Genomic DNA, 18,990 nt, shown 5'->3' with positions numbered 1-18,990 from the left:
TTATAACGGTCTTGTAGTGTTTATCTTTTTTGTTGTTGTGTTGATGATTTTTTTTTTTCTCCCTCTGGGAACCATTGCAAATAAGACATTGGTCTCAATTGGGCTCCCTTGAGTAAATAAAAGTAAGTAAGAAGAGATCGCCTACTGCTGTGGTGCATAATCGGGTTGTATTGAGCACGGCTATCCATAGGGGCCAGAGCACTGCCTCAGCCGCCTCCATAGAAGGACCTTCAAACCCTCACTGGCCGGATTCTCCTTTGATCCTGAAGTTGCAAGCATGCACAGGAATAGGGTGCCGTTTCAGACACTTTAAAGTCCCTTGCCCTCTTCCCAGTTGAACACAAGGATGCGGGCTTATTGGGTTCCTCAGGGAGCAGTACCACAGCTGTTCTTCAAAAGCTCAGAGGCTCAAAGGCATGATATTCTTAGTTCTATCGTGTGTCTCTGTGCCTTTTAGCGTATTTCTTAAAAGTCGCTGTGTGCACTCCACAATACTTGCACAATTGTGGAATAAAAAAATCAACACTGCTTTTGACTTTTTTGGGGGGTCTGATTTAAGGGTTTTACTGTACAATACTGTACAATGATTGTGTGTGGGCCTGCTTAAAGTGACTTCTGGGAAAGGATACGCTTATTGTGATTACCTCTAATTACATTTGAAATTCTTCCATAAAAATGCATACTGTTATTATTCAAAACAAAACACGGCGGTAAGGGAAACTACGCGTTGGTCTGAAGCCGAGAAATAAAGGAAATTCACATGAGCACAGCAATACCTATTCCACCCATGCTCTACCAAGGTTTTCCAGCACACAGCTTTGAACTACACCAGTAGCTATGTTGGTATTGTATCTTAGACTATGTGTAGGCAGGTTGCTTCGGCTGTTTGCCTTCTCAAACAGTTTATAATTTATACTCTTAGAAGAGCAAGGTATTGGATTCTTCACACCCTACAGAATGACCATTATGCAACCTTTTCATGCTTTTTTAAATGATGTGAAAGCAAGCTTTGCTTTTATACTTACAAGACCATCAGGCTTGATTGAGCTGTTTTGTCTTGTAGTAATGTGGTGTCTTCCTGTATTTCCTTAAACCTTTATTTTATCAAAATATCATAACAAATATTTTTGGTCAGTAGGTGCCCAACATAACAGAATTGTTTTATAATTTTTTTATAGCAGTGTACTGTAAAGTTTTCCCTCAATTTACACACAATACCCCATAATGACAAAGCAAAAACAGATTTTTAGACATTTTGGCGAATTATTATTATTTTTTTAATTCCTTCGACGTCATGGCTAGGTATTTGCTCTGACATGCACTGTCAACTGTGGGACCTTTTATAGACAAATGTGTGCCTTTCCAAATCATGTCCAATCAATTGAATTTAACACATGTGGACTCCAAGTTGTTGAAACATCTCAAGGATAATCAATGGGAACGGTATTCATCCGAGCTCAATTTCGAGTCTCATAGCAAAGGGTCTAAATACTTACGTAAATAAGGTCTTTCTGTTTTTCTGTTGTATTGTGTGTGTGTGTATTGTGTCTATTTAATCCGTTTTAGATTAAGGCTGTAACGTAACAAAATGTGGGGGAAAAAAGATGTGGAGGTCCTAAATATTTTCTGAAGGCACTGTACATCTCCAGGGAGTTCATACCCAGGCAGAATTCCTGGTAGGCCTACTCTTAATGATGTAGAACGTTAGGGTGTTGCTTAGGAAGTGTAAGGTTGTGACATTCTACTATATCTCACCCCTCAGGGATGTGATAACACCGGGCGTTAGTGACAGTTTGTGTTAGTGTGTCTTGGCCTCCGTTATTGTTAATGAGAAGCCTCTACGTTTGAGGATTAGACAGCATAAGGAGATCTAGGGCACACCTCCCAAATGACACTCCGTTCCCTATATAGTAGTGCACAACTTTTGACTCGGGCCATGTGAATGAAGGGCTATGACAGACCTTCCACTATCCAGAGGTGCAGGTTGACGTGGTGAAGAGAATGACCGTGTGTACAGCAGGGGGTGCACGGATAGGCTTCTTTCAGCCACAGATGAAGACGTCTATAAATAGCATATGGTAACGGCTCTGCCAACACACTTGGCACAGCCTGGGAAAGAGAATTTGTTGGCGTGCCTACACATTAATACGCAGTTGGTTTTATATCTGTACCTAATGCAGATAGGAAGCTACTGGAAATGTGGTTTATTAACTGTTGAATAGTATTCCAGGTAGTTATTGAACAGTAAGGCTACTTCACTTTCTTTATTTTACTGTTACAACAGTTTGAACAGGGGCCTGTTTGTCCTATGCAGCTTTTTTTAGCAGAGAAGTGAAGGAACCTGCGTGTATAATGTTCATGTTCTCAGTCAGATAGGGGTGGGTCCGATAGCCTAGTGGTGGCGCCTTGAGGAGCAGAAGGGCTAATCGTTCTATAAAGTCATGTCGTTAGTGTAAAAAGGAATGACGTGAAAAGCTCACCACTCACTCCTCGCTAGCTACGACATTAGGGAATTCATGTTTGTCAAGCCAAAGGGGGGTGGGAGGGGGAATGGGGGGCTGAAAGACATACAGTTCTGTCACCTCAATGTTATGCTTGGATTGAGACGGGAGAATATACATCACTGTGTCAAATCATGCAAGGACGGGATAGGGGGTACTTTATCACCCAGGGTGAAGTGGTACATTATATCTGTGCTAGGAAGTAGGTGATGGGCTGCAAAGGCCTTTTTTTACTGTACAATGAAGTAAATGGGCTGGATTTACCCAAAAATGAAGATGTATTAATCAGGAAATGAATGTGACTTCACTAAACACTGGAGACATTAATTAGCATGGTACTTTTCCCCCAATTTCTATATATTATTAGCATGACGTTAAAATGTACACATTGCCAAAGCTCGCTCTCTCTCTCTCTTTCAATTCAATTGACTTTATTGACATGGCAAGTTCATTATTACTTACTTACATTGCCAATGTATACATATCGAAAAATAAAAAATAATATTTAAATATAAAATATATATATATTTATATATAAATAAATGGTGGGACCAACAGCAATAATAATAGTAGTAGTGGACATGGGATTACCATTAACAACAACTACAACAACAATATTAATGAGAACAACAATACATTAAAGCAATGGTAGTGGACCAGTGTCAACATGACTGAGAAGACATATGAAAGACAAAACAAAACAAAATGGAAAATATTATCGACATTACTTTGCACTTTTCACTGGCTGTCCCTGAGGTTGTGGCAGGACAGCTGCCAAAACAGCACATTTTGGCTTTTCACCTAATAAATACAGGTATTTGATTTTTTTTCTTCATCTTTTATCGTTTCAAATTCTTTGGATTGAATTATAATTTTGGGAAATAAATATTCTTTTAGGTCTGAGTATTTGTCACAGTGCAATAGGAAATGCAGCTCTGTCTCTACCTTTCCCCTGGAGCAGAGTGAGCACAGCCTGTCCTCTCTGGGCAGCCAGGTTTGTCTGTGATGACCGGCCTCTATAGCCAGACTGTGCTCTCTGGGCAGCCAGGTTTGTCTGTGACGACCGGCCTCTATAGCCAGACTGTGCTCTCTGGGCAGCCAGGTTTGTCTGTGACGACCGGCCTCTATAGCCAGACTGTGCTCTCTGGGCAGCCAGGTTTGTCTGTGACGACCGGCCTCTATAGCCAGACTGTGCTCTCTGGGCAGCCAGGTTTGTCTGTGACGACCGGTCTCTATAGCCAGACTGTGCTCTCTGGGCAGCCAGGTTTGTCTGTGACGACCGGCCTCTATAGCCAGACTGTGCTCTCTGGGCAGCCAGGTTTGTCTGTGACGACCGGTCTCTATAGCCAGACTGTGCTCACTGAGTCTGTACCTAGTCAATGTTTTCCTCAGTTTTCTATCAGTCACAGTGGTCAGATAGTCTGCCACCATGTACTGTCTGTTTAGAGCCAAATAGCATTGAAGTTTACTTCAATTTTTTTGTTGTCTTTCCAATAGGTGATATATTTTTCTTTTTGTTTTGTGATGATTTGGTTGGGCCAGATTTTCTGAGTGCTGTCCTGAGGCTCTATGGGGTTGGTTTGAGTTGGTGAACTGAGCCTCAGAACCAGCTGGCTGAGGGGACTCTTCTCTTGTTTCATCTCTTGACATGGTAGAGCTGTGTGATGGAATGTTTTGGGGTCACTTGTTTTTAGATGGTTGTAAAATTTGATGACTCTTTTTTCTATTTGAATGAGGAGGGGGTGTTGGCCCAATTCTGCTCTACATGTGTTATTTTGAGTTTTTCTTTGCACTTGCAATACAGTCTTGCAAAACTCTGCATGCAGTATTTCGATTGGATGTTTGTCCCATTTGGTAAATTCATTATTAGAGACTGGACCTTCACTGCCATATAGAGCAATTGGTTCTATAACTGATTGAAACCTTTTGAGCCAGATTCTAATTGGTATTTCGATTTTGATGTTCCTTTTAATGGCATGGAATGCTCTTGCTTTGTCTCTCATCTTATTCACAGCTTGTGTTGATGATATTTAGTCCTAGATATGTGTAGTTTTTGGTGTGTTCTAATAGAACTGTGTCCAAATAGAATTTATATTTGTCATCCTTATTTCCGGACCTTTTTTGGAATATCATTATATTCGTTTTTTTTAGGTTAACGGTCAGAGCCCAGGTCTGACAGAACCTGTGAAGACGATCTAGGTGCTGCACCAGGTCATCTGCGTACAGCAAACACTTGATTTCAGTGTTATGTAGGGTGAAACCAGGTGCTGCCGATTCTTCTAATGTTTTTGCCAATTCATTAATGTAGATGTTAAATAGTGTTGGACTTATTGGGCAGCCCTGTTTCACTCCCCGTCCCTGAGAGAAGAAGTCTGTTTGCTTGTTGCCAATTTTAACCGCACATTTGTTATTAGTGTACATTGATTTAATAAAATCATATGTTTTCTCTACAATACCACTTTCTTTTAGTTTATAAAAAAGACCTTTGTGCCAAATTGAATCAAATGCTTTCTTGAAATATACAAAACACGAGTAGATTTTGCCTTTGTTTTGGTTTACTTGTTTATCAATTAAAGTGTGGAGGGTGTAAATGTGGTCTGTTGTACGATAATTTAAAAAAAATCCAATCTGGATTCTTGCTCGGGACGTTGTGTTCGTCAAGGAAATGATGTAGTCTGCTATTTATAATATTGCAGAGAATTTTTCCCATGTTGATGTTAACGCAAATTCCTTATTATTTGGGGTCAAATTTGTCTACATTTTTATAGATTGGTGTGATCAATCCCTGGTTCCAAATATCGGGGAAAATACCTGCAGTGAGGATAATGTTGAAGAGTTTGAGTATAGCCAATTTGAATTTGTCTGTATATTTGATTTCATTTAAAAATACCAACAGCAACACAGGCCTTTTTGGGTTAGTTTTTCCAATAATTATTATTCTGTAATTGGGGTATCCACAGGATTCTCAAATCAAATCAAATCAAATTTTATTTGTCACATATACATGGTTAGCAGATATTAATGCGAGTGTAGCGAAATCCTTGTGCTTCTAGTTCCAACAATGCAGTAATAACCAACAAGTAATCTAACTAACAATTCCAAAACTACTGTCTTATACACACAAGTGTAGGGGGATAAAGAATATGTACATAAAGATATATGAATGAGTGATGGTACAGAGCGGCATAGGCAAGATACAGTAGATGGTATCGAGTACAGTATATACATATGAGATGAGTATGTAAACAAAGTGGCATAGTTAAAGTGGCTAGTGATACATGTATTACATAAAGATGCAGTAGATGATATAGAGTACAGTATATACGTATACATATGAGATGAATAATGTAGGGTATGTAAACATTATATTAGGTAGCATTGTTTAAAGTGGCTAGTGATATATTTTACATAATTTCCCATCAATTCCCATTATTAAAGTGGCTGGAGTTGAGTCAGTGTGCTGGCAGCAGCCAATCAATGTTAGTGGTGGCTGTTTAACAGTCTGATGGCCTTGAGATAGAAGCTGTTTTTCAGTCTCTCGGTCCCAGCTTTGATGCACCTGTACTGACCTCGCCTTCTGGATGATAGCGGGGTGAACAGGCAGTGGCTCGGGTGGTTGTTGTCCTTGATGATCTTTATGGCCTTCCTGTAACATCGGGTGGTGTAGGTGTCCTGGAGGGCAGGTAGTTTGCCCCCGGTGATGCGTTGTACAGACCTCACTACCCTCTGGAGAGCCTTACGGTTGTGGGCGGATCAGTTGCCGTACCAGGCGGTGATACAGCCCGCCAGGATGCTCTCGATTGTGCATCTGTAGAAGTTTGTGAGTGCTTTTGGTGACAAGCCAAATTTCTTTAGCCTCCTGAGGTTGAAGAGGCGCTGCTGCGCCTTCTTCACGATGCTGTCTGTGTGGGTGGACCAATTCAGTTTGGCTGTGATGTGTATGCCGGGGAACTTAAACTTGCTACCCTCTCCACTACTGTTCCATCGATGTGGATAGGGGGGTGTTCCCTCTGCTGTTTCCTGAAGTCCACAATCATCTCCTTAGTTTTGTTGACGTTGAGTGTGAGGTTATTTTCCTGACACCACACTCCGAGGGCCCTCACCTCCTCCCTGTAGGCCGTCTCGTCGTTGTTGGTAATCAAGCCTACCACTGTTGTGTCGTCCGCAAACTTGATGATTGAGTTGGAGGCGAGCATGGCCACGCAGTCGTGGGTGAACAGGGAGTACAGGAGAGGGCTCAGAACGCACCCTTGTGGGGCCCCAGTGTTGAGGATCAGCGGGGTGGAGATGTTGTTGCCTACCCTCACCACCTGGGGGCGGCCCGTCAGGAAGTCCAGTACCCAGTTGCACAGGGCGGGGTCAAGACCCAGGGTCTCGAGCTTGATGACGAGCTTGGAGGGTACTATGGTGTTAAATGCCGAGCTGTAGTCGATGAACAGCATTCTCACGTAGGTATTCCTCTTATCCAGATGGGTTAGGGCAGTGTGCAGTGTGGTTGAGATTGCATCGTCTGTGGACCTATTTGGGCGGTAAGCAAATTGGAGTGGATCTAGGGTGTCAGGTAGGGTGGAGGTGATATGGTCCTTGACTAGTCTCTCAAAGCACTTCATGATGACGGAAGTAAGTGCTACGGGGCGGTAGTCGTTTAGCTCAGTTACCTTAGCTTTCTTGGGAACAGGAACAATGGTGGCCCTCTTGAAGCATGTGGGAACTGCAGACTGGGATAGGGATTGATTGAATATGTCCGTAAACACACCAGCCAGCTGGTCTGCGCATGCTCTAAAGGCGCGGCTGGGGATGCCGTCTGGGCCTGCAGCCTTGCGAGGGTTAACACGTTTAAATGTTTTACTCACCTCGGCTGCAGTGAAGGAGAGGCCGCATGTTTTGGTTGCAGGCCGTGTCAGTGGCACTGTATTGTCCTCAAAGCGGGCAAAAAAGTGATTTAGTCTGCCTGGGAGCAAGACATCCTGGTCCGTGACGGGGCTGGTTTTCTTTTTGTCATCCGTGATTGACTGTAGACCCTGCCACATACCTCTTGTGTCTGAGCCGTTGAATTGAGATTCTACTTTGTCTCTATATTGACGCTTAGCTTGTTTGATTGCCTTGCGGAGGGAATAGCTACACTGTTTGTATTCGGCCATATTTCCGGTCACCTTGCCCTAATTAAAAGCAGTGGTTCGCGCTTTCAGTTTCACGCGAATGCTGCCATCAATCCACGGTTTCTGGTTTGGGAATGTTTTAATCATTGCTATGGGAACAACATCTTCAACGCACGTTCTAATGAACTCGCATACCGAATCAGTGTATTCGTCAATGTTGTTGTCTGACGCAATACGAAACATATCCCAGTCCACGTGATGGAAGCAGTCTTGGAGTGTGGAATCAGATTGGTCGGACCAGCGTTGGACAGACCTCAGCGTGGGAGCTTCTTGTTTTAGTTTCTGTCTGTAGGCAGGGATCAACAAAATGGAGTCGTGGTCAGCTTTTCTGAAAGGAGGGCGGGGCAGGGCCTTATATGCGTCGCGGAAGTTAGAATAGCAATGATCCAAGGTTTTGCCAGCCCTGGTTGCGCAATCGATATGCTGATACAATTTAGGGAGTCTTGTTTTCAGATTAGCCTTGTTAAAATCCCCAGCTACAATGAATGCAGCCTCAGGATGTATGGATTCCAGTTTGCAAAGAGTCAAATAAAGTTTGTTCAGAGCCATCGATGTGTCTGCTTGGGGGGGAATATATACGGCTGTGATTATAATCGAAGAGAATTCCCTTGGTAGATAATGCGGTCAACATTTGATTGTGAGGAATTCTAAATCAGGTGAACAGAAGGACTTGAGTTCCTGTATGTTTTTGTGACTACACCACGTCTCGTTAGCCATAAGGCATACGCCCCCGCCCCCCTTCTTACCAGAAAGGTGTTTGTTTTTGTCGGCGCGATGCGTGGAGAAACCAGCTGGCTGCACCGACTCCGATAGCGTCTCTCCAGTGAGCCATGTTTCCGTGAAGCAAAGAACGTTACAGTCTCTGATGTCCCTCTGGAATGCTACCCTTGCTCGGATTTCATCAACCTTGTTGTCAAGAGACTGGACATTGGCGAGAAGTATACTGGGGAGTGGTGCACGATGTGCCCGTCTCCGGAGTCTGACCAGAAGACTGCTTCGTTTCCCTCTTTTACGAAGTCGTTTTTTTGGGTCGCCGGCTGGGATCCATTCCGTTGTCCTGGGTGAAAGGCTGAACACCGGATCCGCTTCGCGAAAGTCATATTCTTGGTCGTACTGATGGTGAGTTGACGCTGCTCTTATATTCAGTAGTTCTTCTCGACTGTATGTAATGAAACCTAAGATGACCTGGGGTACCAATGTAAGAAATAACACGTAAAAAAAACTAAAAACTGCATAGTTTCCTAGGAACGCGAAGCGAGGCGGCCATCTCTGTCGGCGCCGGAAGTAACTAGTAACTATTCTGATAGTCTTTGACTGCTGATTCAAGGATTTGTCATTTTTCTTGTATATCTTTTTGTTCTGGGCTCTTTGTTATATTGCTGTAGAGGTTTGCAAAGTTATTTCTCCACAAATCCCCATTTTGGATAGCCAATTCCTCATGAGGTTTGTTTAATTTATTCCAATTCTCCCAGAAGTGGTTTGATTCTATGGATTCCTCAATTCCATCCAGCTGATTTCTAATGTGCTGTTCCTTTTTTGTTCTTAGGGTGTGTTTGTATTGCTTCAGTGTTTCCCCAAATTGAAGCCGTATATTTTTGTTGTCTGGTTCTCTGTATTTTTGAATAGATATATTTCTCAATTACTTTCTTAGATTTTTGCAATCATTATCAAACCATTTTTCATTATCTGTTATTTCTGGTTTGCTCTTATGCTTCTTGAGATTAGCCAAGGAGGCTAATTTGTCAAATATAAAGTTTATGTTCCAAACGGCTAAATTGACACCTTCATTGCTGTAGGAGAATGTTAAGGCTAAAAAGTTGTCCAGGAGAGATTGTATTTTTTGGCTACTAATTGCTTTTTGGTAGATGTCTGTACTGTTTGCACTCCATCTATAGGCCTGTTTTGTACCATGTAATTTATTGGGCCGTGATGCTTCATGGTTGGGTTCTGCTCTTTTCAGATACACTGATTTTACTGTGGTCTGAGAGAGGTGTTAGTGGGCTTACTGTGAAGGCTCTGAGAGACTCTGGGTTTAGGTCGGTGAGGAAGTAGTTGCTGCTGCCAAGGGATGAGCTGTAGGTGTACCTACCAAAAGAGTCCCCTCTCAGCCTACCATTGACTATGTACAGACCCAGTGTTCGACAGAGCTTCACGAGATGTACTCCGTTTTTGTTTTTCACTTTGTCATAGTTGTTTCTGTGGGGGTATGTGGGGAGGGAAAGGTCTCTCTCTCTCTCCTACAAAGTTACTTTTAAAAAGCTTTTTCTGTCCACATTTTATGCCACATTTTAAAGCCTTAGCCTATGACTCAGTCATCTGTAAGCAGTGGCAACAACCATGGACATGCATTGTGATTCACTACAGCCACAGACCTTACATAGACCAACAACACCATTACCCATTTTATAGGTGCCTTTTATTTTCCCCGGGCTGTAAAGCCAAGTTTCCACTAATAAGCGTTTTATACCAACAGGCTTGTGGTGGATGACAGCTTCAATAAAGTGTATATAGTTGTATTTAAGGGCTGGGAATTGCCAGGGACCTCACAATACGATATTGTCACGATACTCACATGTTTTACATTTGACATTTTAGCAGATGCTCTTATCCAGAATGACAGTTAGTGCATTCATCTTAAGATAGCTAGGTCGGACGACCACATATCCCAGGCATGGTCCACCTTTCAGAAATAAAGTAGCAATCAGAAAAGTCAGAGCTAGAAGGGGGGGGGTGGGGGGTCAAGTACAAGTGTTCAGGACTTTTTTTTATATATATACTGGACAAAAAATGTACATGCAACAATTTCAACAATTTTAGTAAGTGACAGATCATATAAGGAAATCAGTCAATTGAAATTCATTAGGCCCTAATCTATGGATTTCACATGACTGGGAAGGGGCTCAGCCAATCAGAATGCGTCTTTCCCCGCAAAAAGGGATTTTTTACAGACAGAAACACTCCTCAGTTTCATCAGCTGTCCGGGTGGCTGGTCTTAGACGATTCTGCGGGTGAAGAAACCAGATGTGGAGGTCCTGAGCTGGCGTGGTTACACGTGGTCTGCGGTGGTGAGGCCGGTTGAACGTACTGCCAAATTCTTTAAAATGACGTTGTTATGCTGCTTATGGTAAAGAAATGAACATTCAATTATCTTACAACAACTCTAGTGGACATTGCTGCAGTCAGCATGCCAATTACATGCTCCCTCAAAACTTGAGACATTTGTCGCATTGTGATGTGTGACAAAACTGCACATTTTAGAGTGTCCTTTTATTGTCCCCAGCACAAGGTGCACCTGTCTAATGATCATGCTGTTTAATCAGCTTCTTAACATGCCACACCGTTCAGGTGGATGAATTATCTTGGCAAAGGAGTAATGCTCACAGGGATTTAAAAAAAATTGTGCACAAAATGTTAGAGAAATAAGCTTTTTGTGCGTATGGAACATTTCTGGGACCTTTTATTTCATCTCATGAAACATAGGACCAACACTTTACATGTTGCGTTTATATTTTCATTCTCTGTGTGCGTGCGTGCAACAAGATCTTAACCCAGTTGAACACTTATGGGAGATGCAGTAGTGTCGCCTGAGACAGCGTTTTCCACCACCATCAACAAAACACCAAATTATGGAATTTCTTGGAAAAGAATGGTGTCACATCCCTCCAGACACTTGTAGAATCTATGCCAAGGCACATTTAAGTTGTTCTGGGAGCTTGTGGTGGCCCAAATCCTTTTTAAGAGACTTTATGTTGGTGTTTCCTTTATTTTGGCAGTGACCTGTATATTGTAATATACACGGCATAAGCCAAAAGTATGTGGACACCTGTTCGTCGGATGTCTCATTCCAAAATCATGGGCGGGCATTAATATGGAGTTGGTCCCCCCTTTGCTGCTATTACAGCCTCCACTTTTCTGGGAAGACTTTCCACTATATATTGGAACATTGCTGCAGGGACTTGCTTCCATTCAGCCACGAGCATTAGTGAGGTCTGGCGCTGATGCTGGGCAATTTTAGGCCTGGCTCGCAGTCGGCATTCCAATTCAGGTCAGTGCTTTCTGCAGGCCAGTCAAGTTCTTCCACACCATTTCTTTATGGACCTCGCTTTGTGCATGGGAGCATTGTCATGCTGAAACAGGAAAGGGCCTTCCTAAAACTGCAGCTACAAAGTTAGAAGCACAGAATTGTCTAGAATGTCATTGTATGCTTTAACGTTAAGATTTCCCTAGGGGGGGCCTAGCCTGAACCATGAAAAACAGCCCCAGACCATTATTCCTCCTCCTCCTCCAAACTTTACAGTTGGCACAATGCATTGGGGCAGATAGCGTTCTCCTGGCATTCACCAAACCCAGATTTGTCCGTCAGACTGCCAGATGGTGAAGCGTGATTCATCACTTCAGAGAACACATTTCCACTGCTCCGGAGTCCAATGGCAGCAAGCTTTACACCATTCCAGCTGACGCTTGGCATTGCGCATGGTGATCTTGGGCTTGTGTGTGGCTGCTCGGCCATGGGAACCGATTTCACGAAGCTCCTGACGAACAGTTATTGTACTGACGTTGCTTTCGGAGGCAGTTTGGAACTCGGTAGTGAGTGTTGCAACTGGGAACAGACGATTTGTATTTTTACAACAATTGTTGACAGACAGATTATTTCACTTATAATTCACTGTATCACAACTCAGAAGTTTACATACAGTAAGTTGACTGTGCCTTTAAACAGCTTGGAAAATTCCATAAAATTATGTCATGGCTTTAGAAGCTTCTGATAGGCTAGTTGACATCATTTGACTCAATTGGAGGTGTACCTGTTGATGTTTTTTTAGGCCTACCTTCAAACTCAGTGTCTCTTTGCTTGCCATCATGGGAAAATCTAAATAAATCAGCCAAGAGCTCAGAAAACAAATTGTAGACCTCCACAGGTCTGGTTCATCCTTGGGAGCAATTTCCAAACGCCTGCAGGTACCATGTTCATCTGTACAAACAATTGCACAAAAGTATAAACACCATGGGACCACGCAGCCACCATACCGCTCAGGAAGGAGACGCGTTCTGTCTCCTAGGGATGAACGTACTTTGGTGCGAAAAGTGCAAATCAATCCCAGAACAACAGCAGAGGACCTTGTGAAGATGCTGGAGGAAACAGGAACAAAAGTGTCTATATCCACAGTAAAACGAGTCCTATATTGACATAACCCGAAAGGGCGCTCAGCAAGAAAGAAGCCACTTCTCCAAAACCGCCATAAAAAGGCCAGACTAAAGTTTGCAACTGCACATGGGGACAAAGATCATACTTTTTGGAGAAATGTCCTCTGGTCTGATGAAACAAAAATAGAACTGTTTGGCCATAATGACCATCGTTATGTTTGGAGGAGAAAAGGGGACGCTTGCAAGCCGAAGAACACCATCCCCACCGTGAAGCACGGTAGTGGCTGCATCATATTGTGAGGGTGCTTTGCTGCAGGAGGGTCTGCTGCACTTCACAAAATAGATGGGATCATGAGGATGGAAATGTATGTGGATATATTGAAGCAACATCTCAAGACATCAGTCAGGAAGTTAAAGCTTGGTTTTAAATGGATCTTCCAAATGGACAATGACCCCAAGCATACTTTCAAAGTTGTGGCAAAATCAACAAACTCAAGGTATTGGAGTGGCCATCACAAAGCCCTGACCTCAATCACATAGAAAATCTGTGGGCAGAACTGAAAACGCATGTGTGAGCAAGGAGGCCTACAAACCTGACTCAGTTACACCTGCTTTGTCAGGAGGAATGAGCCAAATATCACCCAACTTATTGTGGAAGGCTACCTGAAAGATTTGACCCAAGTTAAACAATTTAAAAGCAATGCTACCAAATGCTAATTGAGTGTATGTAAACTTCTGACCCACTGTGAATGTGATGAAAGAAACAAAAGCTGAAATAAATCATTCTCTCTACTATTATTCTGACATTTCACATTCTTAAAATGAAGTGGTGATCCTAACTGACCTAAGACAGAGAATTTTTACTTTGATTAAATGTCAGGAATTGTGAAAAACTGAGTTTAAATGTATTTGGCTAAGGTGTGTGTAAACTTCCAAATTCAACTGTATGTGAATTAGGAAATTAATACAATATGAGCGATTTAAAGTGAACTCTTAGTCCACACAAGTCCCCATCATCAGCTTTGTATCAGTCAGGCCATGTAATAGACCTTATTTGCGGACCTGAGGCTTTAGGTCAGACAATAACAATTTACAATAATGAGTGATACAGTCAAACACCAATTCAACATTCTCCTTATGTAAGTAAGTGGCAGATATCTGACATTAATCTTTGTATTGAGATGTTGTATTCTAGGTAGAACTATTATTAAAGAGAGGCTCTGTGTCCCAAATGGCACCCTATAGTCCCTTCATAGTGCTTTCCTTTTGACCAGATCCTTTTTGGGGCCTGGTCAAAAGTTGTCGACTATGTAGGATAGGCATTGGAAATGCAGGATGATGGATTGGCGTATGGTGGTCCTCGTTGTTCCTCTGAGGGGACTGGAAAGATCACCTGCTTTGTTTTCCTCTAACATCTACAGCCATAGAACACCCCTGAAGAGGACTAATGGGAAGGTGTCACCTGGCACTTTCTTTCAGGCACCTAGACACAAACTATGAATCTATAAATAAATAAATAGTCATATTTTTTTCTCTCCCTCATTCCCCCCCCCCTCTCCCAACCCTCCCCCCTCCAGACGGCGAGAAGGACCACCCTAAGACTGAGGCGGGGGTCATCTGGAGGGTGACCGGCGGTCTCTTCAACATGACCAGAGGGGCGGTCGGCGCGACATGGGGAGGCGTGGCCTGGGTGGGCTGTAAGAGCTATGACATCACCAAGACGGTGGTGACCAGCGTGCCGGCCGCCGGCGTGGGATTAGTCAAAGGGGGCGTTTCCGTGGTGACGGGAGGAGTTGGAGCGGTAGGCTCCGCAGTAGCCAGTAAAGTGACACCAAAGAAAAAGGATAAGTCGGATTAGGCCTAGACCCAACTACCACCCCAATCTATGCGTCCTTCATTATCTGTCTGCTGTGCATAGGATCCATCTGGTTACTGATGGTAACGATTCAGAGTTGAGATAAGCCCAAGTACCTTGGATTTCCACGTAAATCATTCAACGACATCAATAGGGAAACTTGCGTGAAAAGCCGAGTTAAGCTTGCGGATCTCAAGTCAGAATACTATCCTGAGGCAGCCATTACAGAGGGAATTTTATGGGATTTGTGACGATATAGGAAGGTTGAACTTACTGCCGATGTACTTCTGAGAGGGATCTCATGTTTTTGTGATTGACCTGGGTGTGGGAAGGGCACAATAATATGATGACCACGCACAATGTTTGTCATGCATAAGAACAATTTGGTAGCGATTCAGCAAGGACACATCTACACATTTCTCAAAGACTGGAGTTGATTTAAATTCTTCCAGTTTTATTATCTTTACGTTCGTTAGTATGAAAACAAAGTGAAAGGTACTTTTACACAGCTTAATTTCACCAGTTTGACATCAGTGATTGGAAAACACACACCAGAAAATATGTGTGTATGTGAAGATGTACAGAGTGTGTATTATAATAGATATGTGAATAAAAGGTACGTGGATCCTATTGATGCAGATAGAGAAGGTAGGAGAGGGACTTTGCAGTCTTGAAACTCCATTGCAACTTGGATTTTATTTTATTTTATTGTACAACAGGTGAGGGGATTTTCTTTTTTTTTTTAGTTGGAGACCTGTTAAATAAAGCGTGTTATTGCATAGAAACGGATCTAAAGAAATCCTGAAAGACACCTTTTTGTATACATGTTACTTATATCAGCAGAGGTCCTGGGGTGTTTAAAGAAATGAAGCACCATTTCACCACCAACGAAACACACGTACGTAAGGTCAAGGGTCATAGTTCATGCCTGCATGGCAAATGTCACCCTATTCCCTTTATAGTGCATTACTTTTTACCAGGGCCCTCTTGTTTAAAAGTAGTGCGCTATATAGGGAATAGGGTGCCATGTGGGACTCATGCTATTTCATTCACTTGTATGGACTTTCCTCAAATCTATATGTATGTGACTACCTGTACAATGTACACACATTAGATAGATAAGTACTGATAGTTGATAGTTCACACTGACATTCCCGGAGTATGAGGGCCAGTTGAAAACGAACCTGCTTTTTCTTTCCACGAATCCCATTCACTTCTGGGTGCCAATATGTTTGGCATGAAAATGAGTTGACAAGATGCCAGAAACAGATCTGGGTACAGGCTAATTCATTTCCACATGGTTTACATTGTTATCATAGTGCTGAATTACTGTCCATTCTGATGAGACATTAGGTGTACACCAATCTATTTTTTTGTTCTTTTTTTGTTCTTTTTTTGTATTTCAATGTTCACTAGAAAGAGAACACTCTTGGCATGGTATTTCAACGCCCTTACTTTAAGCACCGCATGCTTCAAGTAGTCGTTTTTCCCTTCTTCCTGTTTATTATTATCACAAGTCTTGCCTATTTCATTTGATGCTTTTTCCTCTTGTCCTGTCTATTTACTGTTTTCCTCGTCTCTTACTTCTGCTAGTTAATATATGTATTGGGGACTCTGTTACTATAACCCGAAGTGTGTTCCAAATTACACCCGCTTCCCTATTTAGTGCAGCACTTTTGACCAGGGCCCATAGGGGCTTTGGTCAAAAGTAGTGCACTATGTAGGGAATAGGGTGCAATTTGGGACGTATGCCTGGACCTTTAAGACCAAGTAGATTTTTCTCTATGATAGAACTATTTTTGCAAAAACTGATGCTGTATTCTATAAATAAAGCTACTCTGTATTTGAATTCAGACTGTTGCATTTTATTCGGTTGCTAAAAGAGGGTACTACTTTATGTCTGTATGTATGACCCTCTGTCCTCTCTCTACCTCACCCTCAGAGGAAGTTATGTGTCCAGTTATAGGTCCAGCTGATAGCAAGGAAATCAATGACATGTATTGGAAAAGCAGAGAAATTTGTCAGAATATTCCAAAGTCTGCTTTTGTATTACATAGTATCTATTTCCTTGACTCATATCTCAGTAAGCTTGACTTCCTACTTCTGCTGGTGTTGATGACTATTCTCTCCTTCTACTCTCCTTATACTGTAGTGGCCGTTTGCTGTGTACAAGGAGCAGTAATAGAAGATGAGGATAGATGTTCAGGTTGGGTTGTTTTCAACCACTCCAAAGGTGTGAAATAATGTATTTTCCAGTTTCTATTTCATCCGTATGTGGATGTTCGGTTGATTTCGGCTTCGGTCATGCCTCTATAATCTGTTCAGTGACACATGGCAACAGTCAGCACTACACCTATTACAAGCCTCTATGGGCCCTGGTCAAAGGTAGGGCACTATAAAGGGAATAGGGTGTCATTTGGGACATTTGGCTCAAGCTGTGCTCCATCATCTCTCCCCTGTGCTGTGCACTGTACCAAATCACCAAATCACCTAGGCAAAGGGAAGAGTTGGATCTATCTCTGATGTTACTGTCAGCCCTCGTCTAGCAGCTGTGCCTCTTACTAACATGGTCTCCGCTCCTGTCCAGAGTGATGGAGGGGGTAGGAAGTACTGGTTATTGCCCATAATTGCCCATATTAAATGGGCATAATCGGATCCTACAGAGGTGCATACAGAACCACATTATTCAATGCTTGCTATCACCCCCTCAGAGCAAATCATGTCGACTTGATAGGTCATATCAGTGCTCAAGCATTGAATACGGTTACACTGTCTCCCTATTGGTATAATTTATGCCCATTTAAACAAAGGGAAGTTCAAGTATACCTTTGTACTTGAGATCCCCTTGAACTTGAGATCCTTTTACACAAGCTCCTCGCCCCTGAATGAGACATGAGCTCCCCTAAATGCAACGAATGCCAAACTTTGGGTGTGGTCTCTAAATAATGCTAATTTAACCGTTCTCCTATTGGTAAATATGTTTTACAGTGGTACATATGAAAATAAGAGCTTCCAAATTAAACAAACACCCCCACCCCCATGGTTTAAACCACCTGGTTCCCCAACTGGCGGCCCTCGGGTTGAATTTGGCACGTGATGGTTTTATTTTGCCGCCAAAGTTTTCTGAACAAAATAAATATACATTTTTCTTTCATTGTTGTACGTAATAAACTGTAAAAACACCAGGAAATCAGCTCCAAGTGATTTTAATTTAAGAAATCTGTTCCCAAGTATCCCCACATATAATAGAGACACGTGATCATATCGAAATGTAACAAGGTTTGAAATTATTATGTTTTAGTCAAACAATTCCTTTTGGGCTTCTTGCGGTCTAATTTGCAGTGTACAAATGATTCGTAATTATGTTTAGGCCCCTTGACCACCCGCTCAAGAAAAAAAATCTACCCGCGGCTGAATCTAGTTGATGATCCCTGGTTTAAACCATTTATTTCTACGTGACTGCACAAACCGTCTCCCTGTCCAGCGCTGTCCACTCAGTAGGGCTGAACATGGAGGGCGCGCAATTCAAATAAATAATCATAAATCTTATGGATATTAAACATTTATGTACATATAAGTGTCTTATTTCGGCTGAAAGCTTAAATTCTTGTTAATCTAACTGCACTGTCCAATTTACAGTAGCTATTACAGCGAAAATATGCCATGCGATTGTTTGAGGACGGCGCCCCACATCAAAATATTTTTCCACCGACAGGTTTCATACATATGACAATAAAATATTCAATTACTTTTTGGAAATCTTCCTCTGATTTGTCATCCAAAGGGTCCCAGTTATAACATGTAGTGTCATTTTGTTAGATAAAATCCTTCTTTATATCCCAAAAAGTCAGTTGAGTTGGCACCATCGATTTGAGTAATCCACTCGTTTACCTTGCAGAGAAAGGAATCTGAAAATCTACCCCTAAACTTTGTTTCAACAAGTCAAAATACATTTATATTTACTCCTCAGATACCCTAAAATGTAATCAAACTATAATATTTATTTCGGAAGAAGTATGTTCAATAGGAAACGTAATGCGTAATGTCTTCATGACGCGCGCATCCATGAATTTCCAAGACTGTGTCCCTCTACTAAAACTGTTATTTCTTATTTGTTTTTGAAGTTACAAGCCTGAAACTTTGAACATAGACTGCTGACAACCTGAGAAAGCCATAGGAATTGCATCCAGGGAGGTAATTTTCATTTATCTCTTGCCTTTCTAAGAGGAAAACCTGGTTGGTTTTTCTTTGGATTTTCTCCTACCATATCTATTGTGTTATATTCTCCTACATTATTTTAACATTTATACAAACCTCAAAGTGTTTTCTA

General features: G+C 42.1%; 1 protein-coding gene across 1 annotated transcript in view; it reads left to right on the top strand.

Moving 5' to 3' along the window:
- The window catches only part of zgc:101566 (Transmembrane protein 263-B-like), a 57,117-nt gene extending 40,608 nt beyond the window's left edge, over positions 1–16,509 (top strand). The window contains exon 3 of the mRNA XM_029634894.2: positions 14,383–16,509. Within this exon, the coding sequence (XP_029490754.1) occupies positions 14,383–14,663 (281 nt within the window). The 3' untranslated portion in view covers positions 14,664–16,509. The remainder of the gene's footprint in view (positions 1–14,382) is intronic.
- The last annotated feature ends 2,481 nt before the right edge of the window (positions 16,510–18,990 follow it).

This window comes from Oncorhynchus nerka, linkage group LG25 (assembly GCF_034236695.1).
Source record: "Oncorhynchus nerka isolate Pitt River linkage group LG25, Oner_Uvic_2.0, whole genome shotgun sequence".
Classification (NCBI taxonomy): domain Eukaryota; kingdom Metazoa; phylum Chordata; class Actinopteri; order Salmoniformes; family Salmonidae; genus Oncorhynchus; species Oncorhynchus nerka.
The sequence above is the reverse complement of the archived record's forward strand: the minus strand, read 5'-3'. Positions and strand labels throughout refer to the sequence as shown.